Raw genomic sequence first — 25,451 nt, forward strand, 5'->3', positions numbered from 1 at the left:
GCCTATGATTTCATTAACTAGTAGCATCCTCTGTTTGTCAGTTAAGGAACTCCATGATGCATCATCTGGCATATTGACCCTTCTTGCTGAATGTATCCAGATTCTGCAGTGTATCTTCTATGCCATTTCCCAGTGCTCATTTTTCTATGATAGAGAGAAAGGGGAATCACTGCATTGCTGATGTTACTAGGCAACTCCAACAGTCATCACCAAACATCCAGTGCTTAATTACAGAAAGTTTAATGGCACCAGAACATAAAGTTTCCTGGAAACGTCTTTTTGATTCTAGAAACGAAACAATTATTTAAGGTCAAGGAAAACATTCGGCCGTGTATCATTACAATGGGCTATTAGTTCATAGATTCAAGAGTTTTGTTCCAAAAGCAGAATCTGGGTTGCAATTCCTTTTACTCTTTTTGATTGAATTAGCGTTTGTACCTGAGATTATTCAGAAAAATAATTTCCTTTCAGTTTCCAGAAAAGTATTATGTATGGTAGTTAGTCAAATTCAATGTTCAAAAACATATAGATCCAGATTTCTCCCCAAGGGCATATTCAAAATTGCTTATTCAGGATTGCAAGATGGTTTCTGCAGTGCATTTTAAAATTTAGAGATTGTAGTCCAATCATGCTTGGAAATTCTGAAATCAGCTCCTAGGGCAACCTTTCCCAGAAACTATCCCAGAAATGTTTTGGGACAACTCCCAGAATTCCTTGTCCTAGAACAGCTTTGTCAGAAAACTTTAGCTCAAAGGAATCTGGGGAAAATCACATTGAATGAGGTTGATATAACGATTGTTTGTAGAATTTATTTATTTATTCCATTTCTATACTTACTTATCTCAAATTGAGTCTGGATGACAAACAGGTCCTAATAATTAAATCCATGAAAACATACAGTTACAAATTACACACATAAGCAACTGAATATAATTTATTTATTTAGTACTTTAATTTATTTGGTTTGGTATGAGATTTTATTATTGACAGCCATCTTGGGAAAACTGAAAATATTTCAAAGTAAGAAAGCATTCTCTGCAAACTTTCCTTAACACAGCTACTAAAAAGATACTACAAAAGCTGATTTATAGCTTCTCTAGGTCCTCTTTGTCCTGAAACTGGGCAGTACTTTATAGTGCCCTACTAGTTGGATCCAACTACCCCTGTCCTGCAATCTACCAGATTAGAATTCTAGAAATGGGATAATTACCTCTTTACTACTAGTTGGAGTTTACATTTCATAACAAAACAGTAATCTCACTGATTAAATAATGCTCTTTTTACAACACAGAGTTTTATGTTGTTAGAAGAACACCACATTTGTATGTAGTACAATAAAAAGACTTATTTGCAGCTAAAATTCTTTAAATTGTGCCTGGTATCTGGGAAACCTCTTACAATCATGTGACCAAGCCAGTTCTCTTAACCACTCCATTTTCCTCTTTTTTTCATATTCATACGATCATCTTTTTCCCTTCCTCCAGGTAGGCAATGCTAATAGCCAAATGGCTGACTTCCTTGCTACAATTTTTTTTGTTCCAAGAGACTTCTTTTGAGGAAAATTGTAAGATGTACAAGTTATTTTTATTCTGCCCTTTCTATCAAAAAAACCAAAACAATGCAATTGTTTGCAGACAATATTTTATTCTCATGGATGGTTCTTTCAAATTAACTGCTTTCAGCATTCCAGACATTTTTAAAAACTGCTAGCTCCATTGAGGACTACTTCCAGGTTACCTTTAAAACAAAGCTAATACTTAAAACTGCATTTTAATTGTCTTATTAAAAGAAAGATTGTACAAGCTTAGTTGGGGGGAAAGGAGAATAGAAATTCAAGGCTTCTAGAGCAAAAACTAGAACAATAACACAAAAGTTTTATCCAACAGAAGATACAAGTTCAGTAGGCATAATCAGAATTATATGCAGAACAGAGTATTCAGATATTCTGTAATTAAGAAAGTATTGCAATGACCTAAAATTATTTCTTATCGGAGTACTTTACATAAATCCTTAACACTAGGATCATTTCCATAGTACAATACTTGTACAAATAAAACATCAAGTGGTTGTGTTTATATGAAATTTCAAGGCAATTTTTCAAAGGTCACATACTTTGTAAAAGTAGTGGGGAAAACAAGCAGAAAAATACCCTTCAGATTGAAAAAATATAAGCTCACAGAATAAAAGATAGGTTCAGCTCAGTGCAATCTGGCTTCTAATGGCTTTCTACATTTCTAACTTGGCCTGTGTTCCTAGTGATGTCTTTAATAAACTGTGTTGACATCAAATGGCATGGGTGTGATATCATCATTGTTCAAATGATTTAATTACATACATGGGCTATGAGGTCTGAAGTAAGTTGTCAATTAGCTAATTGGGATTGGAAAATGTAATGTCACATGACTGTATCATCTTAATAATAGCTGTTCCGGCAATTTCAGTTCTTGTAGAACCCAATCTAGGTTGGTTACTGGAATCAGAGGTTTAGTCTCTGAGCTTTCAGACTTGTGCTGGAGCCCATCCTCAGGAAGCTTCTCTCTCACCAGAATGGGATACTGGGATACGTACACTTGCCTTCATTCATAAATTTCAGTTGTAACCATTAGGCAAATGCCATAGGTAATTTGGTGTAGCATCATGTGATTACCATGGACAATCTCCTGCCAGCTTTCCCATTGACTGTCAGAAGCTGACAGTGAAGGTTGCAAATGGCCAGCACATGACAGTGACAAGAGGCAAATCTCATAATTGTGAATTAGATTCTGTTAAGTGCTTAAATCAAAATAATGTAACTACAGAGATGTTGCAATGCAATTTCAAGGACTAGCCATAAGTCTCTTCATACAGTGTCATTGTAACTTTGAAAGGTTGCTGAACAAATGCCATTAACCAAGATGACATCATTAAGTACATGTTGTCATGTGCTTCCCAGGGTCCCCACAGCATACATATGTGCCCATTTTCTTATTCATCAGTTTATAATCCTACTTTTGCTCCATATCAAGATAATACATATAGCAGACTTTCATCTGTTCTTTTTTTTTAAATCCATAACAATCCTGTGTAGTTCGCTGAAAGGTAGTGGCTAGTTAAAGTTGTTCAGTAGTGATATTTGATAGCTGAAAATAGAACGTGAATATTTTCAATCTTAATTCACCATTTTAATAACTAATCTATTATCATAGCATTTTTCAAAGTTTTGTGCAGACTTTCCCCAATCTCCTAGATTTAAAACTGGCAGAATTCCTTCATTGGCTGAGAGTTCTGGAAGTTTTAATTCAATATGCCCAGATATAAGACTCGGGACAAACTGGCATATTATGGCAATATGGTAATTACTGAATTGTTCAATTATTTATGTATAAGAATTCTCCAATTTAAAATGTAAAACAATGTACAACAGATTGCCTTATCTCCAAGATGTCATAGAAACCCTTGCTTTTGATATTCCAAGAGTGCTGGTAGAAGTTGTGGGTCACTGCTTTTGTTCTCAAAACAATGGTCGCTAGGGACCATTACTGAGCAGGAAATGGAGTAAAGGCCTGAAAATAACTTTGCAGCAAGAGACTTCATTTTGGACATTTAAAAGCTATGATCAAACAGAAGGAAAATATTTGTCAAATGGATAAGACACTGTATCTATTCTTAATATAGGAAATATTTTCGTTAATCATAAATCCACTATAGACAATTTTAAGACACCTTTCTGCCTGAAGTCATGAGTCGCAGCCTTTCATCTTTCTTCCCAGTTTTCACTGCTGCCATTTTGATGGTCTAGTAATTGTCCTTCCTAATCCTGAGGATAAATTAACTTTTCTTACTCACATCAACTGGAGACAGATTAACTTCCTGAAGTCTGTAATGCCTTCAATGGAAAGTATTGACTGTTAGTGATTCATGGGTACAACCTTTATTAGCAAAAGATAAAACATTAGTTGAATATTATTTTACAGTCAAATAACTCCTTCCACTGCTACATGTAAAACAGTTTCTTTGAAAGAGATAATGATTGTATTTTTAGCAGCTTGTAGTAAAATCGCATCCTTCTTCCAGAAAAGTCATATATCATCAAACAAGTCTTCAGGGTCACCTGTGCTTTTCTCTTCCTCTGCCTTTTTCAAGGTCAGCTCCCTCTCCATTGATTTTGATGGAGCAGAATGTAGTCTAAAATTCAAGACATATGAAATAAATTTATGCTTGTTACTTTAAATAAAATTAAATGCAGGCACAACACTGTAAAACATATTACATATACTCTATGTAGTCTTTATTCAGATTTGGGAGAGAAAGAATATTTTTCAAAGATGCTTTTAAACTATAGAACTGGATAGTCTCACTTTTGCACTTAGTATATTGTCTTAATTCCAAATATATATAAAATAACAATTTAACCAATGAAGTAAATCGTAATGTGGAGGTGTTTTAAACTTTCCCATATGCAACTGATAATATTTTCAACTGTTTTGATAGTTGAAATATAGCATAAATCACATTTCACATTTCCCTGGCTTTATATTCTGTATATCCAGTAAGCAGTTCTTTCCCTTTTAAAAAAAACCAAAACAGTATCCAGGCATTAAATTTTTTTGCGTATCCTTCTTAGCAAGTGGCAGAACCTAGTCATTCTTAACTGTTCTCAAAACTGTAAAAAGGTCAGACCTGGTTAGACCACCAAAAAAGAATTAGGGTTAGCCATTTTCTTTTAACAACTGATATAGTTATTTATCTGGCATTACATCTGAATGATTTCTGAATTCAAGCATATAATATACAGTGAAGCCTTGTGTCGCGACCATAATCCGTTCCCAGACTCCTGGCATGACTTGATTTGGTCATGTCAGGACTCATGACCAACTGTGCATGTGCAGTAAAAAAAATAGCACTGAAGGAGAAATCAGCACAGAAAGGAAATCTTTTCGTGGCAATTTTGTTTGCCACCCGATTTTTGAATTGTGACCCGATTCAAAAATCGAGTGGATTTTTTGTTTGCCACCCAATTTGGTTACAAACAGGAGCGTTCGTGACCTGAGGTTCCATTGTACATGAAAAGATATCTCAAGCATTGTGCAAAAAGTATTTGAAATCCTGAAAGATTTTAATGAAATCTATTTAGTTCAAGGCATTAAATACTAAAGCCCCACTACATAATTCCCCATATTTAAACTAGGGGACAAGAGTAGCCTAAGACATCCATTCTTCGAAGGCAGCCTGTCCTGTCTTCTGCCATATCTCCCTCAGTACATCACCACATTAATGCAGTTCCTCTCCCGTCTACACCATTCTCTTGTATTCCATTCATTATCACAGTTGATGGCGAATGATTCTAGTACCACAATTCCTTATTAGTCAGTCACATTACATTCATTCCCGTGGCTGCTCTGATGTCACTACACAGCCACCAGCCTAACTATCCATAAAGAGCCATCAAATTTAACCCCTCTGAAACTCCTCCTCACAATCCCCAACCTCAAAGTTCCACTCAAGTCAAGTAAGGAGACGGCTTCCGCTGGAACTCCTGCTGGGGAGAGTGTTCCCCTGCCTGTCTCAAAAATGGCTGGAAACTGCAACCCTCCTAAGTTCAAATACTCTGAAGTGCTTTCACAACTTCACTTTCTCTTTCCATATTGGGCTGATGTTAAATTTATTGCTGATTTAAAATTAATGGGGCCAAAATGAAACCATGCCTGAATACACCTGCCTTCCAATGTCAATATAATTCCAAATATGGAAACATGTATGACTATGAATTACGCCCAAAACACAAAGAATGAAAACAAAATTTGCCTTGTTTTTACAGAAAGTAAGCTTTTTTAGGTATGAGGGGTTTTTTTTAAACTGAAATGAGCTACACAAACTGAAAATGCAAATATGAATATTTCAATAGAAAAATCACAGAATCCAATAACCAGCGTATGTGATATCTTAATATTAACAGGAATGAGGCTATGTAATAGATCAAAGTAAGTTAAATACTTCAAGTTTCTCTATTCTTAGCTAAGGGTCAACCCTTAAACCAGGGCTCTCTTAAACCAGAGACTTGCTGTACACTGACATCTCAGCCTGAAGAAGAAATTATGTGCCAGTTTCAATTATGATAATTTTGCATTTATTAAGATTAATAGGGTTAAATTGCCAAGATTTTACATAAGATCTACCTATGTGCACAATATTTGGTTTCTCAGCAACTTGTCATATCCATCAGTTACTGACACTTTTACTAGTCTTTTGTTCTTGAACTCCCCGTGTGGGATTTGAAAGGCTACATATTGTAGCATGGTTCAAGTATTATGAAATGTTTCCCTAGAAATTGTAAGAAATATTCAGAAAACCTTTTGGCATGGTTTTATTGGTTTCTCAATTTTAGTGTTTTATTAATTAATGGTGCATTGCATAAAAATAATGGAAATTGACAAGTGTTCTACCAAGAAATTCTCTGGGTTATAAAATGAGTATTTGATTCTATGCTGAGTTTTCAGATGCTAAGGAGTTTTGCTTCCAATCACTATGCAAAGCAACAATCTATATGCTTATTCATTGAGTGATACAAATTCTCACCAATAGTCCAAGTGATTGAAGTATTCTCCATATTCTTGGAATTTGATCATTATTCCCAGCCAGAAAGGTCAACTCTAAATCTAAACACATCTGGAGGGCACTAAATTTGGGGGTTGGGGGGGGAGAGACTGGACTAAAACATTATTTGCATATTTAGGTAGAACTCCAGGAATGAAAAAGTCAAATCTATTTTGCACAGCAACCTACTCCAACTGAAATTTTCAATCATTTTAATTCAGTTATTATACCTATTTTAATATATATTTATGTACCTGACAAAGGTAATTAGAACCACAGTTGATCCTAAATTTGGCTGCTGTTTTGTAGAAAAACTCAGAAAGACAAGTCTGGGATAAATTATCTCCACCTCATTCCACCCAATCTGGTCTCTGTGCTGATTTCATCCAATATGCAGCTCTGCATAGCCATGTTTCTGACTTTACTCATCTCAAATCAATAGTGACCCTAAGACACTTAGATTATCTAAACTAAGTTTGCTTGGAAGCAACAAGTGAGGACTCTATTTGGAAACTTTGGTAAAGTGATATATGCATTTTCTAATTGATGAAAAAGAACACATCCTCTGTTACATTCTCAATTATCTTCTCTTCTAGTATTAGTCATATCTAACAACCAATAAAAATAAAGAGACAGACTTCTTTCGTGTTACCATTTGCTCTCAATGTGGCTTCCACAGAGGAAAGATTCCAAAGCACTATTTATATTCTTTTTATGTACTGATTCCAGAAAGACAAGGCAACCTAATAAAATCTCATATCGTATTATTTGGCTGGGGCGAAAAAATGGAGAGCTCAATATCAAATGTTTCTAGGAGGGAACCATCTCTTGCCTTAGGAATAGCTCATATTCTGGGGAGGGGATGGTAGCGGAGTGGGAAAAATTGATCAACTCTGTAAAGTACAATGCATTAATTGGAAGTTCACCTAAAAAAACTCAACCAACCAACCAAAACCTGACATTTGTCTGTCCAAAAAGATTGATATGAGTCTTAGCGATCTGCTTCATGTGTCCAGGACAGAATAGCATGTTTTTGAAAAGATATCTGGTGATGCTGAAAACAAAGAGCCAGAGGAGAAGAGTTGCTCATTCATACTTTTTCTAAAAATTAGAGTATCACTAAAGTATCACAGGTATCCTCATCTGGCAGAAATGTTTGGTTAAAAAGAAAAAAGAAAGCACCTGCTTAACTCACAGCATCATTACACAGAAGGTGGCTGGAATTTCTAGATAAACACTTTCTCTAGGTGCCAATTTAGCAAAGCATGTGTAAATTCTAGACTGAAATTTAATAGTTTTCCAGTCTGGGATTAAAATAATATTGGGATTAGATGTAGAAACCCTCATACTTTTATGATATGTTTAGGTATGACTTTAAATAAACTAAACACTATCCAAATCAAACTTACTAATATGGTATCTACCTTTTATGTTTGCTGAACATAGGTGGTTAACCACACAAGTTTATTATTTTTAATTAGTGTCAATTAATTCAGCATTTACTTTATATAGCAACAGCATTTACTTTATTCAGCATTTACTTTATATAGCAATTCCCAAGTTAATTATCTTGGGAAAATTCCTGTTTCATTTTAATTATCTTTTTTCTGTTGTTGCTTATCTACCAGTGCAATAGAGATTATTGACAAATAGATTTTTCTTTCCCTCATGTATGTATTGCAAAGCTCCTTTTGAGTGAAGAGGATTCTCTGGAGTAGGGCGAATAAAGATACAGGAGAGAGAAAAGGAGAAGTTAAAACATGAGGCAGTTACACTAAATTTAACCCATTATTATTTATAGTTTGTTGCACAGTCAGCCAGTTGTTCAAGCTAGATTTGGCATTTTGTCCACCTAATGAGTATTATTATTTATTATCATCAAGCCTTTGATTCATTGTTAACTCCTGATGACTGCAGTTTTCTTGCCTATATTTTTGGAAGTGGTTTGCCAAAAAGTGATTGCCTCTTTCCAAAGGCTAAAAGTGACTGGGTGAAGAACTGATGGTCACCCAGTTTCTTGTCTAGAACCTTAACAACTACACCAAATTGAGTCTCTAAATGTACACTATCATTTAAAATTATAGACAAAGTTTACAAAGTTAGAATTAGAGACTTTAATGAAACGGATTAGCATTTGTCTTTGCACAATAGAAAAAAGGTGCTATGTATCAATATATCATTCTAAATGTAATAAAAATTGAGGTTATGAGATGTATATTTCAATGATAGTTTCTTAAGGTAATACGAATGAATTGAGAGTCAGTTTGCTGTAGTGGTTAAGACAATGGCATTTTAAATAGCTTAAATTTAAACTCTAAACTTCAGCAAACACTAACATTATTGTTGCGCTATTATCTCTCAGCTAAGACTGTTTACTGTATTCTGTTGGATCAGATGAAAAACTGATGCAGGAAAGGAATGCATTATTACCTTTTCATGCTTCCTTCCAATCAGTTAAATGTATTTTAGAGCCTCTGTTTGGTTTGGATGAAAAAATGGGCCTTGCTGAGAAATAAAAGAATGTTAGAATTGGAAGATCATAACCTGAAATTTGATTGGCAGGCTTTTTATGGTATGAAAAAAATTAATGTGAATTCTAAAAAATCATTATGTATGTGACATATTGAGAATATGAAAAAAATATAAGCTCTGGTTGTTACTGACTTCAGCAAATGAAGCATTTTAAAGAAGAGAAACATCAGAGATAAACAGTTAGCATATTAAGATTTTATTAATACAGAAGGATGAAGAAATTAAGATGAAGTCAAGAGAACACTTGACTACAAAAGGACAGTTTTCAATGGTTTTCATATGAACAGCTAAAAGCAACGTTGAATGTGGATAAAAAGTTAACTGGAATTGAAAAATACAAAACAGAATTTGAAACTGAATTATGAACAAATGATGAATATGTATTAGAAAAACATACATTTTTATTAAGATATGTAACATAAGAAGTGAAAGATTTCATGTGAAAATGGGCTATTAATTTGGGTTGTAACAGAGATGGACACTTGAGAGAGAATGTGGGTAATAGATATTAAATTTACAGTATCATAATTTAAGAGAAAAAATATATAAAATGATGTGTTATTGGTACATGACACTAGAGAAATTATCAAAATTGTACTAAGGTATTTCAAACCAGTGTTGGAAATGTGAAAAGCATGAAGGGACATTTTATCATGTATGATAGATTTGTAAGAAAGCTAAGAAATTGGAGATGTGTACATATACATACATACATACATATATATATATATATATATATATATATATATATATATATATATATATATATATATATATATATATATATATATATATATATATATTTTCTGAGGTTCTGTGGGTATTTGTATGTGGATCTTTGGTTGTTGGGTTTTCCACATAAGATTAGTATCTAGGCAGCGTTTGATGAAGTCTCATTCATCATCTTCAGGCTTCTGTCTCGGCTCTGTGCTTCTCAGAGTGATGTGAGATTGCAGCTGCTTCTTTCTTTTAACTGCTAGTGGGGTGGGACTTGATTGGGTGGGGCTTGGCTGTGTTCTGATTGGGTGGGGTGTGTTCTCATTGGTGGGGTTTGGCCAATCAGAACACAGCCAAACCCCTACCAATGAGAACACACCCCCACCCAATCAGAACACAGCCAAGCCCCCACCCAATCAAGTCACACCCCCACTAGCAGTTAAAAGGAAGAAGCAGCTGCAATCTCACATCACTCTGAGAAGCACAGAGCCGGAGACAGAAGCCTGAAGATGATGAATGAGACTTCATCGAAATGTTGCCTAGATACTTCGAATCTTACGCGGGAGAAAACCCGAACAACCAAAGATATATATATATATATATATATATATATATATATATATATATATATATATATATTCATTCATTCATTCTTAAGTTTTTGCTGGTACTTACATGTATGGCATTCAGCTTTGTTGGGTATTTTCCCACGTCATTGTAGTTGTGCTTTTAAAGTTGTAGCAGCGTTTGGCAGAATCTCATCTGCCATCATCAGGCTTCTGTATAGTGTTCGCCTGTGAGTCAGACTATCATAGCCGTTCACAGTCTGACTCACAGACGAACACAATACAGAAGCCTGATGATGGCAGATGAGATTCTGCCGAAACGTTGCTACAACTTTAAAAGCACAACTACAATGACGTGGGAAAATACCCGAACAAAGCTGAATGCCGTACATGTAAGTACCCGCAAAAACTTAAGAATATATATATATATATATTTATTTTCATGCAATCATGCAAAGTATTTTAAAGATCAATATAAAAAAGAATTACTGTTATTAGTATTTATGGACAGTGAATTAGAAAATATGGTACTTTGATTTTGCATATGATAATGCAGCAAAATTATTGCATGCACAAAAATGGAAGACTAATGAAATTCCTGCAGTGGAGGAATATATTTTGATTTCTCACTTTCTTTCCTTTTTTCCTTTCAATTTATCTTTTACTCTATGAAAAGTTTTTTTTAAAATGAATGAATGAATGTACCCCCACATGGTTGTTGAGGCCAATTCATAAAAATTGCACAAACTTGTACAAGACTTCCCTATTAGGGAAGAAAAAGTCTTATGAAAGAATACTCAATGGATTCTTGATTTCATCATGCATAAACACATTTTATATCAAGAACCTCCCTAGAATAGGCTCTGCTTAGCTTTATTGGAAAGTTAAGAGGGAGCTCCAGATCAAGTGCTTCTATGATACCAGTTCTTGATCATTTAAGAATAAGGCATGAGTTCATGAAATACAAAAAAGCAGAGTTTGTACTTAGTCCTTAGATGGTCATTTTCCTTTCCCCTGAAATGCAAAAAGGAAAAGCCTGCTCTGGTTGCACTTCTCCTCTAGTGTTCACCATTTTCCATTAGCTTCAGAAATAGTTGTTCAAGGTAAATGTTTAATGAGCATTAAACTAACATCTGCCAATAATTTATACACAAAGCTTCTTAAAATGTCAGGTGGGTTGTTTTTTTCCCATCTCTGGGAAAAAGTAATTCATTTTGAAAAGAGTGGCTATCAAATTCTGTAGTGGGTTAGTGGGTTAGTCTTGCAGACAGGAATGCTACTATCAATTCTTAATAAAGTTGAAGGGAGTAAATTATTTAACTTGGGAGCTAATTTCCTGTCTGCAAACAGAGGCAGATCTTACAGAAGAATGCTTTTATGAAAGTCAGGTAGACTGAAACAACTTATTTCATCTTGAAATAACTCAATCATGTTCCTCTGTGACCTTCTCAAGATTTTCTTGGTATAGAATTACATCTTGGAAAAATAATGATATACTAACCCCAGATTTGTTGATACTTGAATGTTTTACTGAACTTCCTGCAACCCAATTCAACACAACTTGTGTGAACATAGTGCAACTACAGACATACAGAAAACAGATACCACTACCAATGGAAGAGCATATTTGTTGCTCAGGGTAGAACTTCAACCAAACTCCTGATTTGGGGATTGCTAGAGCTAAACTGGGAGGTTAAAAATCATCCTGGAAAAACTACTTCTATAGTATTTCAGATAAAATAATGTCAGTGTGTTCACGTCTATTCTAAGGGGTCTTTACCACTGCAATCATATAAAACCTGGAAGGATCTAGATACATCACTCAAATTTCTTTTGTTGCTGGTATTTCTAATAAATTGTTATTTTATTAAAATTAACATTATATAATATCTTTAACAGGTATGTTAATTTTGAATAATCATAACTATAGCTTTTATGAAGCTATTTGTTTTTTAAATGTTACTATTTGGAAAAAATATTTGCAAGCTCATTATATAAAGTATATCAATTTTATAGGTATGTTCATATCTGACTATTAATGTGATAATTTATCACATTAAAGAGCAGAAATAATCAGAGATGAAATAATTGTATTTTGAAAATGGTTATGCATGTACTAAAACTTGTTTTTCACTTCTGTCCAATGGAGTAAAGGAGAGATGTGTACAAAATATAATGAGTTAGTCCATTATTTGAAGCACAGGCGAACTTTCATAAAACTACCATCAATAGTATTGGCTGATGAAATTGGCCTTTTCCTCTAAATAGCTAATGGTAGCCAAAACAGTGACAAACAGAGTAATGTTTTGGGTAGACAAGAGAATTAATGAACTCAATTGAGAAGAGGTTGCCAGCAGACAGCAAAGGCTAAATGTAGTCATTTCTAGATAGACGGCTAAAGACAGCTGTCTTCTTAAATCTTTAATGCCAATGTTACTTAGGATTTATAGCTGGGCAACTCTTCTGACAGAAGGATATGCATGTTCCACATTTACATTACTTTCATTCCACAGGTGTAAAAACAAGCATTATTATTTATTTATTTGCTAATTGTGTACTGCATCCTACTGAACCTGTTTATATTCTGAGTAACTTATAATACTACCATGCAACAGTTGGTAAGATCCAAAGAATAAACTGAAATGTCACAGGAAGAAGACTAATGCAATCAAAAGAGATGTGAATAAAATAGATTCACAACAAAAGGAACAAAAAAAATTGTCCAGCAGCGATAAAACAGTCGAACACTCAGATTTACTAAAAGAGAAACAATCAACAAAATTCTTTACCAATGTAATTAAATGACAAACATGAATCCTTTCAGTTAATTTGATGCAAACTGAGCAAATCAATACAACAATCAGCAGGAAACACAATTGAATTGTGTATTTTCATGCAATAGCATATGTAATCCTTTTAAAAAAATTAAATAAAAAAGAAGAGAGGAAGCTAACAAATATATATACTACAATAATGCTTCACTGTATAATATTATTTATTTGGTTGGTGTGAAATAGTACACTGGTGGACTTATTTAAAAATTAAAAAGCTGAGTGAAGAAATAAGTAGCGCAGGGAAAGAAAATCTCAATTCCATTGTAAACCAGAAGTATTTTGTGTTATAACTGCTAGTCCACTGAGAAAGGAGTCTAACAAAAATCATAGTAGAGTTTCTTGAGGAAAAGCAGGACAGAAATGTTTATTTTAAAGATGGTTATTGTTGTGCCCAATTTATGAGCATTTGATGTTTAACTTTGTATCTGTAGAGATACACACCATATGCAAACACGCACATACATGCACATACACGCACATACACGCACATACACGCACACACACCCACACACACCCACACACACATATATATATATATGAGAGAGAAAAAAGTTGGGAGGCTATTGTACTGTGTATGTGTAGTCAGATATTAATTGTATTCTATCAAGTTGCTTTTGACTCCTAGCAATCATAGAGATAAATTTTCTTTATGACAATCTTTCCTGGCCTTTCAAGCAGTTGACAAAATATCTTGATCTGAACTGGTTTGCCTTAACCTAGCTCAGGGTTAAGTTGGTATAGGTGCAGCACAGGACAGGCCATGATTTGAGGGTGGATATTACGCAGGCAAAAAAGTATAAATCATCCTAACAGATTGATTTTAATTTATTTTCAAAGCAATGGCACTTTCAAAGGAAACGCTAATATGGGAGAAATATTCTTGCTGTAATCGATCCCGTTTTATGTCTCTTTAGCTTACATAAACACAAATAAAAATATGTGTGCAAACTAAGTTGTCATACTGTTCATTTGAGTGATCCAATTTCTCTCCCGTTTCCACTACTACCATCACTATCAAGTTATTCAAAAAAGATTTGCTTTTAGTGAAATACGCTATGGTCTAAAACTGAAGACAAAAATTCATCAAAGCCAATAAAAAATACATTAAAAGAGAATGTCTGTGTTTCTTTGAACACAGATGTGGCAGCAGGTATCTCTAATAACATATGATGTAAAGATCTATTTGAATATCAAAGAATATATTGAAATAGTTTCAAAATTGCTACCATTTGGTTGACATAAGTGGACACAGCATAGAAATGTAATGAGCCCCTACATCCTTGCTTTCCTTCCTACTCTCCAAGTGAAAACACTCACAAATTATCTTAAATGAGCAGGCTACTATAAGGCAGGAGTGAAAAATGTCACATTAATAAAACTATAGAACACTTACTTCATTGTTTGCGCATTGAAAACAATCTGTTTAGAAATGACATGAGCACACTTCAGTAAATAACTGCACTTATAAACCTTTTCAGCTTAGATATAAGGCAAGAAAGCATAAGGCAGGGAAATGTAAAATTGCCAGTTGCTTAGAAGGAACAAGTCTTTAAAACACAAGATCTCTTCTGTTCTAGTTTTAATAGAAATACAAGAAAGAAATATCCAGAATAGCCTATCTATATTGCCTGCAGAAAAAAAGAGGAATGTTTGCATAAAATTTCTATCCTGCATCATAATGACAATGGTGATGATATGATTATATTTAAATAGAAATGCAATACCACTCATAGGAGTATATGTCGAAACCAGATAAACTATGTGTAGATTCCAACTACGATTTTATTCAAACATAAAACTGTTCTTTGTGAAATAGGACTTTTGATACCTGAGATAAACCTTGATCCAACAATGTTATCTATCTTTGATATTTCTATACCACCACAATTACTCATCAGTAGGTGTGTCACAAATCAATAAAAATGGCAAAAACCGCAATCATCATAAAGTTCATAAAACATCTATAAAATTAAAAATGCCAATCTGATAATGACATGCCCTGCAGGTAGATCAGACTAAAAAAGAGATGCTGAGTTGCCTAATATTACTTTTATTAAGATTGCCTATTCTCATCAAATCATGAATGTGCTTCTCCTTTGATTTTTGTGTGAATTTGGGTTATGTTTGTCTTAGATGCTTTTGCAATGTTTATCTGTTCACTGCCTTGGTAACAGGTCTTCCTTTCTCTGTCAAGTTCATCTTCTTTATTCTTTACAGATGGGAAGTAAAGTAAATTTGGTGTTAGTCACCAAATGCCTCTCAGAAAAGCGGTTCCAACCACTTTGGGAAATAGCCAGATCTGGGGGAAAGCATATTCCTAAGAGTGAGGGGAGCTTCTGGGACCCCACTTGTATAACTTTCTAACTGAGGAAAATCAGAATATTCATTCATTCATTTCAAACAGAAATGAATATTGTGAAAAAAATGTCCTTCAGTCCAATAAAAAGGAGTATCTCTGGAGATCACCAATCCAAGCTTTGATACATGGTTGCCATTACTGTGAATCTGATCCACAAATACAAGTGTCAATTGCACCTGTTTCTGGACTTAGAGCCCCAACTCCTCTCTGGCATTCAGCATGCAGTCTATGCTCCCTATCCCGGTCCTCTTCTGCTTCTAACTGTGGATAGTAAAGAGACTCCCACCTATTTCTGCCACTAGTCTTCTTTTGCTGGAACAGGTCTCTGGAGAAAGCCAAGAGGCTGTTCATACAAATCATACATGACAGGTTCTATAATATTCCACAGAAAATTGTAGAAAATGTCTTGCAGTCAAGGCAGTAGCAGCAAGAGCAACAACTGTTTCTAAGCGGCCTCACTAACAAGTCTAAACTCCCTTTTAGTGATGATTGCTTTAGTCGTCTTTCCTTTTCTACTTAGACTGTTTCCCAACAATTGCGATGATGCAAGAAGTTACGACTTCCCACCTTTCCCTTATATCATCAAATTTTTACTGTATTCACCACATCCTTCAACCTTTTCTCCAGTTGAAATGTCCTCTTTAATCTTTATCTTTAATCTTTATCCATGCTTTTAAAGAAACGAGATGGCCATAGAAATTAAATAAAAAATAAAATAAATAAAGGCAAGTTTCTCTGTTTTAAAGAGCAAAAGAGTTAAAAACAGAACATAAGAAAAGGACAGTATCCTTTTATACTTACAAAATATGTTTTGTCAGCATATACCAATTTCTTTCGCATTTCTTTCCTGTACTATTTTTATTGTTTTCTACTCCTTGCTATTTTTTAAGCAGATAAGAAAACAAGCATATATATTACCTGGCATATTCCAAGTTTAAAAACTTTCAACATTAGCTTGGAGAGAGGGTTTGCATGAGACTCGAGAGACCTGTCTGCAGTCAGGAGAAATAACTGTGCCAACTGACAGACTTCAGGCCTCACTGGCAATTCATGTCAGTTCACATTTTAAACCATGAAAAATAGGCTGAAGTTTATGTGCTAAGTACTTGGCTGCTATGCTACTTTTGAAAAAGGCAGAGATAAGGAAGAACCCCAGAGATCTGATGACTTTCAGAGAGGACATTATAAAAGTTTGTGAACCCAATATTTATAAATGAGGCTGTCAACTGTCTCAGGCTCCAGGCTAATATATTTAGCCATTACTAAAAGGATTGTTCATTTCCCCAATACAATGGTGACTAGCAAGAAATGTCTCAACAATCAAACAGCAATCAAATAGTACAATTGCATCATACAGAAATGCAGGAAACATTAAGGAGAACTGACTTGCAGATGGAAATAGATGAAGATTTCATTTTAGGCAATGCTTCCCTCCTTCCCTCTTACCTGTATAAATGTGATATGCATGGTTTGGATTTTATTTTTATACTCCAGTTAATTTTTAAAATTTTATATACAATTTTAAATGAGTCAGGTTGTTTTAATCTATTATTTGTACTTTAATTATCTGTAAATTACTTTAGTATATGTAACAATAGGAAATAGTATACAGGTTTTGCAACCCAACAGACAGACACAGATTTCAGAGGATAATTAGGACTGCAGAAAAAACAATTACTACCAACCTGCCTTCAATCGAGGACCTGTATACTGCAAGAGTCAAAAAGAGGACTGTGAAAATATTTATAGACCCCTCATATCCCGACACAAACTGTTTCAATTCCTTCCCTCAAAATGACGCTATAGAGCATTGCACAGCAGAACAACTAGACACAAGAAGTTTTTCCCTGAAAGCCATCACTCTGCTAAACAAATAATTCCCTCAACATTGTTCAACTATTACAAAATCTGCACTACTATTACTGTTATTTTCTCATCACTCCTTATCACCCATCCTCTCCCACTTATGACTGTATGACTACAACTTTGTCGCTGTATCTTTACAATTTATATTGACTTTTCCTAGTATGATTTGATTGCTTATTGTACCCTATGACTATCATTAAGTGTTGTACCTTATGATTCTTGACTCTTGACAAATGTATCTTTTCTTTTATGTATACTGAGAGTATTTGCACCAAGATAAATTCCTTGTGTGTCCAACCACCACACTTGCCCAATAAAGAATTCTATTCTATTCTAATTAAATAAATGCAATATTATAGTATTAGCACAATAGTGCTTAAATGCCTTGGCTGTAATCACAAAAACGTGGAGTACCACTTGAACACCATGGCATTGACAAATTCACCATCAGTCAATTGCAAAAGGCAGCTTTACTTGAAACATCTTGTGACAATATCTGCAATTCCATCAAATATTCACATCTCCAAAGTCCTTTTATACTTCGACAGGCAGACAAAATGCCATATTCAGTCTGAACAGCTGGCTGACTATGTGACAAATCATATATTAACACTTACATTATTTTATGCATTATCTTTTTACCACTAACAGTACTGTATTTTATTTTCTCTAAGATGACAACTTTTACGTAAAAAGGAAGATATTTCCTCATATTTTATACTTTACTATAGTTTACTAAGATAATATATTCTAGATATTTAAATTTGTTTACTAAATTTATTATCCTTCTCATCTTGCCTATTACCTTCTCCTATTGTATCATGATTATATCATATTTTTATGTACACCAAGAGCTTATGCACTGGAGACAAATTCCTTGCATGTCCAACTACACTTGACCAATGAAGAAGAATAAACAAATAATAAAAATAATAAAGAAATAATTAAAATTCTACAAAACTATATATTTTTACCTGAATAGGACCATGGAAAGCATGCTTCTTCCCAGAGATGTTAAGTATCTGAGTATGTGCAACATTTGGAGGCAGAGCATGAAAAGAAGTGCTTTGGATGTGCTCCCCTTTCAATTTCATGATTGAGTAACAGAATAAAATATTCAAATATATCATAAATAAACTTTGGCTTTTTCTTCAATACATTGTTTTCATGTTTTAATCATACAAAACAAAATTTAACTGAATCAAAGAATTTTATCTCTTCATTTACAATATTAATACATGTGACTAATCAATAATGAGTTCATTTTTCAGCAGATTAATTTTTTCAGTGTTTTTCTAAATGTGCAAAAAGAAAAAAAAGTCAGAAATTAGTTACAAGACACAATAAATTACTATGCTACTATTTGTAAAAGTGTTTGGTTGCAAATTTAAATATGACATATATGTGCTTAGGACTCAATGAAAACAATTTAAATCAACAAATAGATGTAGTAGATATACATATAACAAGATCTGTGATAAAGTCATGGATTAGTGCAACCTTCCTCAGCTTCCTCACTTGTGAACTTACATTTAGTGAGAACAACTGAGTATAATTTTCATGTTTGTCCATTTTCCTAATATGTTTTCCTCTTCCATTCAATGTTTATAGGAAGAAGAGAAATTATAGAGAGAGAAATGGCAGATGTAGTAGCAACATAATCTTAGTCTACACATTTGGTTTACAACTGACTGCTGGCAATATCAGCAAGCTGAAAACATGCCAATAATTTCAGTTTCATGATTGAACAACAGAATATAATATTCAAATATATTATAGATAAAATGTGGCTTTCTCTCTGGCACATTGTTTTCAAGTTTTAACTATACAAAACAAAATTTAACTGAATCAAAGGATTATTTTCATTAAATTTATCAATACTTGTTACTAATCAATAATGAGTTCATTTAGCAGAAGATTGATTTTTTTCCCCAGTGCATTCAAAATATGCAAAAAGAAAACAATTTGTTTTGACAATTCTAAAAATGTTGGAAAATATAGTAATTCAAAATGCTGGACTACAAGTTTAGCTACAACTTTAAAAGTACCCTGAAATTATGAGTGCTCAGTCCAGACCAGAAGTGACTCCACAGTTTTCTGAGCCATAGAAGAAATAAATACTCTTTTGCCTTATGCAAAAAATATTCACCGGCAAAAGCAAGATCTCTTCCAGATAAAATCCTTGTTTGACTTCCACTTTAAGTGTATGAATTACCAATGGGATAATATTGAATTTTAAAAAATAATTTGTTAACAAAGAACTATTGATATTTTTCCAAGTCATGCTCTTCTTCCTTTATTCAGCTGTCTGAAGAACAATGCCTTATCTGTATTGAAAGAAGTTACTCATTTGCTTAATTTACCATTTTCATTTTCGTAAAATCTATCCAAAACTACATTTCTAACTGAGTTAACTGTGAGGAAAAGATTAGATTGCTACTTCATTTCTTCTGGTTCATTAGATAATTGAAATTATGCTAAAAGAAATGTATTCTAGTTTACCCCATGGGCATAACTAAATTGGATACTTGTCATTCAGGAAGCCAGCATTTCCACCTCTGATCAATAGCTCAGGATATACTTTATTTTATGCAGTCTTGGGAATGCTGCAGTAGTTAACATCCAGTCGATGCACTGAATCAGAAGTTCTCAAAGAAATTCAGTAATTTTAATGGATGTTTTGCATCCAGAGTTTTTATTCAATCAGCTTAATTCAGTCTCAGCTAATCAACTACTGTATTAAACTTAACTAGTTCACTCAAATCATGAATTTCAAAGTATATTGGATGCCTAATATTTTAGTATATAAGGCAAAAAAACCTCACCCTTACAACAGCATTTATGATTCACATTCAACTGTGTTCTAATTCTCATATACAAATATTTTTCTGTAATAAACTGGTTTACATGAAAATTAAAATTCTACAAGTATAATAAAGCTTAGTCTCATAAATCTGAATATCAATGAACATTGAAACCATTCCAAACTCAGAATTTTTATGTCCAAAATATTGCACAAGTTATTCTTGAGACCTTTTTATAGCTCTCTAGAATTTATACGTTGTAGATTGTATCTTATTTACATTTTCATACACTGGCATTGCATAAGGCTTAGGGATTAAGTTTTGAGTTGTTTCTAAGAAAAGATATTGAGGCACTTATATGTTGGTCTGGCATCCATTAGTGAGTGGCACAGCTGAGAAGGGATTCTATAGTATTCATGCAAACATTTTGTGGCTTAAATGCTTATGGCCTATTTATAATACATTACTGTGGTGTTGATTATCAATTAAGCTGAATAAACAGTGAAAAAACAGTGAAAATAGTATTCTCCTGGATGAAATTGGGTTTGAAATGCATTATTACTAAAATCTCATAAATAGACTCACAAACTATATTCAGATTTCAACATGGAAGTAATATTTTTAGCTTTCTTAAATGCAACAGATAGTGAAAGTGGAATCAAGACAATCCATCTCTTCAGAAAATTAGAAGAAATGCATTTTTTCTGATTGCTTTATATTTTCAGTAAATTTTGGATGACCTTTCATTTTAAAAAGTAAATTATTTGGAGAAAATCTTATCTTTCAGATAAATAGTAGTTTTCAAAACAAAAATAAAATGATGCCTTTTCACTCAAAAGGAACGTTTTTCCATTAGGTCATCAAAGTATCACAGCTCACATGTGATGATACGTAAATTTCAACATTGGAAGTATCTCAGCTGTTGCAATCAACATTTCTTTCATAGAAACTTCATTCACAGCTGTGAATTAAAAAGGTAATTTCACAGCACTTTACTCATATAAGTTAGCGAAAGCTTTATTGTAACTTACATGAAACTACCTGTGTGAAAAACAGTGACAATAAAGATTATTTTCTCTAGAGAAAAATGTACCACCTATTCTCAAGGTCTGCCTAGATGGTTAAAAACACATCTGCTTTAATTAAAAATAACAGTTGCATTGCTTCCCAAGTTTCATCTATTGTTACATAAGCAGATTTTCCTTTCATTCCTTCCTCTTTCTGAACTTAAACACAATTATTCCAGAGGGATTCCTAACTTTTCAAAGATTTGGAGATGCAAAGGGATTTCAGGAAGATGAGGAATGAGAATGAGATTCTATCAATCTTATCGTATAAGATAGCTTTTTTAAAAGTCCCAATACTATATTGAAAGCAATAAAGAAAAAGAATAAAGTCCTATGCTTAGCATCTCCCAACCTCTTGAGATAATTCTAAGTATAAAATGGTAAAGGTTCCCCTCACACATATGTGCTAGTTGTTCCCGACTCTAGGAGACAGTGTTCATCTCCGTTTCAAAACCGAAGAGCCAGCACTGTCCAAAGACGACTCTGTGGTCATGTGCCCAGAATGACTAAATGCCAAAGGTGCACAGAAAGAACACTATTATCTTCCCATCAAAGTGGTTCCTATTTTTCTACTTGCATTTTTACATGCTTTCAGACTGCTAGGTTGGCAGAAGCTGGGACAAGTTAACAGGAGCTCACCCTATTGCTTGGGGCTAGCAATTCGAATCACCGAACTGCCGCCCTTTCTGATCAACAAGCTCAGCATCTTAGCCACTGAGCCACTGTGTCCCTAATTCTAACTATATATAAGTGCTATTGGAGATACTATAACACATTGGGTGTCAAACTAGATTGCATCATGTGACATCATGATATATCACAATGTTTTTTGCCTTTGCAGAGCCAGGGTGGGCATGGCCTGCGCATTGAGGTATCCAGCCCACAGGCTGCCCATTTGACAGGCCTGGTATACATGTTAATTTTTTCAGCTAAGATACAGCAGTTTCTTCTTCCATTTCTCCAGAATTTTGTTACTAGCTTTTTTTAAAAATCAAGCTTTTTTCTATTCAGGAGAGGGAGCTGTAAAGGCAGGCCAACCTGTGTGACAAAGATATCTAATTCCTGTATGACAAAGGACCATTTCCCCTCTTATAAGTTGACTGGCAGTCAGATGCTATCAGGCTGCTGGTAAATGAGGGGTGGGGATTGCAGCCTGGACATTCATGACAAACACTCTATGTATACTATTTAATACAGACTAAATGCTACAAAGAGATAAGCACTTGACAAAAATGTAATTTAAAAACTGCCAAGACAGGGAAGGCTTGAGAGGAACAGGGCCAGGTGAGACATGTCTGAGCAATTAAAAGAGATTTTTTAATGCTAAAATAGGTTTAGTAGGAAGTTGCAAATTACAATCTGAAAAAGTACAGAATCCATTGTATATCTGTACTACAATGAAGAAACTAAAGCTCTGTTGAGAACAATTTTTCATTGATCAAATATTTTTAGAGTTTGGGCTTTAAAATTACCTCAGAGGTGGAACAGACACTTCAAAGTGGCTTTCATATATGTATTACTAAGATGAGATTTCTGAAAATAACCTATGTAATGAAAAGGTAGTTATTAAAGCATATAGTAACACTAGTTTCTAAAATATTTCAGCATGTGGTAGCATTTTCTTATTTCTATAGGGTCAATGTAATATGAAACATAATTTTACAATGTTTTCCAAGTATTTGATTAAGAGATTATGTTACTCTACGAAACACAAAATTAAAAATAACTTCTTCTTAGACTCAAGCTATAGTATGTCCACACTGATCTTCCTCAAATAAATTATTTATAAGCTTAGTTTAAATAAGTTTTAACCATCAAATATTTATTTGTGAAAGTGGTTCACAAAACTCCTCGTTTAAATACTGTGGGCATAAGTCAAGAGTCATAATTACAATATTATCACTGAAATCAGTGGGGCTTATATTAATCATGGATCTTTACCTTCACCCTAATAAAGCTATCGTGGTTAATGACATGCTAACAATGAGTTTGATGATAAAAGGACATGTAGAAAATAAATAGTTGGAACCATAACCACAATCTGTCCAACACACACTGAGGATTTTTTTTGTTGAAAATTTAAGAATACTGTATAAAAACTTTCCTGTGATAGATCACACCATTTGTCCATCTTTCTATATGTATTTAGACCTGCAGTCTTATGCATCTTTTCTATAACTACTAATCTTGTTTACTCAATATTCCAGGAACTGAATTTTATTACTGAACTATGATTTTGTCCCAAAATACAATGGAAAGACAAAAACCAAAATTCTAACTCAGAATGTGAAAAGGATATAAGAATGACATCATAGCATAAAAGAACAACAACACTTTTGGGGATTGACTGTCAGACTTTTAAGGTAGTTCAGACAAGAAGCCATGGGTACTAAAATTATTTTTATTGTAAGATTAGAGTAACAGAATCTTGCAAATCTGAAAGTACTTCCCTCTTTTTACTTTACTATCCCAAAACTAGGGAGTGCTCCTTCTGAAACGTTTCCCACTTCCCATCTGTTTTTATGGACTGACATACTTTTTGCATGATGGTGGGCTAGTCTATGGCTCTTCCTCCTGCCTCCCAAAGTCATACTCACATACTGTTACACGAATACATTTAACACAAAATCGGCCAAATTCTTTTAAAAGTAATTACGGTTAAGGCTGAAGCCTTATAAGGAGATACATTGTAATTACTGTAGCTCATAGTTCTTTTTCCCAGTAATAATTATTTAGAATTATTAAGTGGCTTCACTTATGCAGTAATACTTGATCATGGTTGACTAGCCAGATATGATATAATTACATTTTTTTTCAGATTTGAAAGGAAACTTCACTAAATTGATCAATATTTCCCAATTGTAAGGGCAAATTCTAAATTCATGCTTAGGTCTCCTGTTTTTATTCAGTGATTATAAAAGGAAATCTGTAATTTATATAACAAATCATAGGAATAATTGGAGAGGTTTCGTGCTTAAGACACTAAACCCCATGTTAGAAACCAGGAGATTGTGACTTTTAGTCCTACCTTTAATATGAAAGCTAGCTGGGTGATTTTGGGCCAGTCGCTCTGTCTCAGCCCAACCCACCTTCACAGGATTGTTGTTGTGGGGAAAATAGGAGGAAGAAAGAGTATTAAGTATGTTTGCTGCCTTAAGTTACTTATAAAAATATAAACAGACAAACAAACAAATAAGGATAGATCTGATGCAACCCCTTTTTAAGAGGGCTTGAACTTGTCAATTTGACATAACGTTGTCTAATCTTTCAAACTTTGATTTTGAATTACAAGAAGTTTGGCAATACAAAAAAAAAACCCAAATAAGCTCAAAGCCTATACTTTTATACAGAGTGTAGATTCATAGAATTAGTCACAGTTGTCAAAACAAAATTCAGCCGAGGACCAAGTTCCAATACACTTTTTAAAACTAAATTACATCAGAGCATACCTTCATAAAACACATACACTAAGCCTTTCAATTATTATAGAGGAGACACATGCAGTGCTTGCTATTACTCACTGACAATACTCAATATATTGTCTCTACAACATATTTTGTTCTGTAGAAATTGTACCATAAGGCTGCAAACATCCAGATGATTGCTAGACAACAGCAAACACATTTTTCTACATTCCCTTGTTACCATTTAATTGTCAAGATTTTTCTGCAGCCCAGTTCTGTTAAACATGAAAAAGCAGCAATACAGTTGCTAGAAACAATGCAAATAAATTAGAGAAAATGTTCAGTATCAATGCACTTCTACTTTACGTACATGCATAAAAAGTTGTGTTTCCTTTATTTATTTAATTTATATACTGCCTATCTCACTATCTAAAGTAATTCATATTAAAGGAATTTGTTCCCAGAATACTGTCAAATTTCAACTACTTATATACAAATTTATTAATTGAAGATAATTGAAGATAATTAGGACTTTAAAGGTCTCAATGGGATTCAAACAACTAGATCAACCACTTAGTTTCACATCAATTTCTCAAACCCACAAGGCAGGAATTTTACAAGTCTGGAAAACCAAAATCCCTTATAATGGTAAATTAATGGTAAATTAATTTATATAACACCACTCCTGGATGAATAAAAACCTAATGGTTTTATTATGGATAGGCTTGG

The 25,451-nt window shown here is 33.7% G+C and overlaps 1 protein-coding gene across 4 annotated transcripts in view; it reads right to left on the reverse strand.

The window, feature by feature from the left end:
* Positions 1–1,624: 1,624 nt before the first annotated feature.
* XRCC4 (X-ray repair cross complementing 4) overlaps positions 1,625–25,451 on the reverse strand; it is an 89,052-nt gene continuing 65,225 nt past the window's right edge. For all 4 annotated transcript variants that reach the window (XM_026718758.2, XM_026718749.2, XM_087927109.1 and 1 more), the window contains one exon: positions 1,625–4,164. In XM_026718758.2, coding sequence (XP_026574543.1) covers positions 4,059–4,164 — 106 coding nt within the window. In that variant the 3' untranslated portion in view covers positions 1,625–4,058. The remainder of the gene's footprint in view (positions 4,165–25,451) is intronic.

The sequence above is a fragment of the Pseudonaja textilis genome, chromosome 2 (genome assembly GCF_049901715.1).
Source record: "Pseudonaja textilis isolate UNSWEBS1 chromosome 2, rPseTex1.2, whole genome shotgun sequence".
Taxonomy (NCBI): domain Eukaryota; kingdom Metazoa; phylum Chordata; class Lepidosauria; order Squamata; family Elapidae; genus Pseudonaja; species Pseudonaja textilis.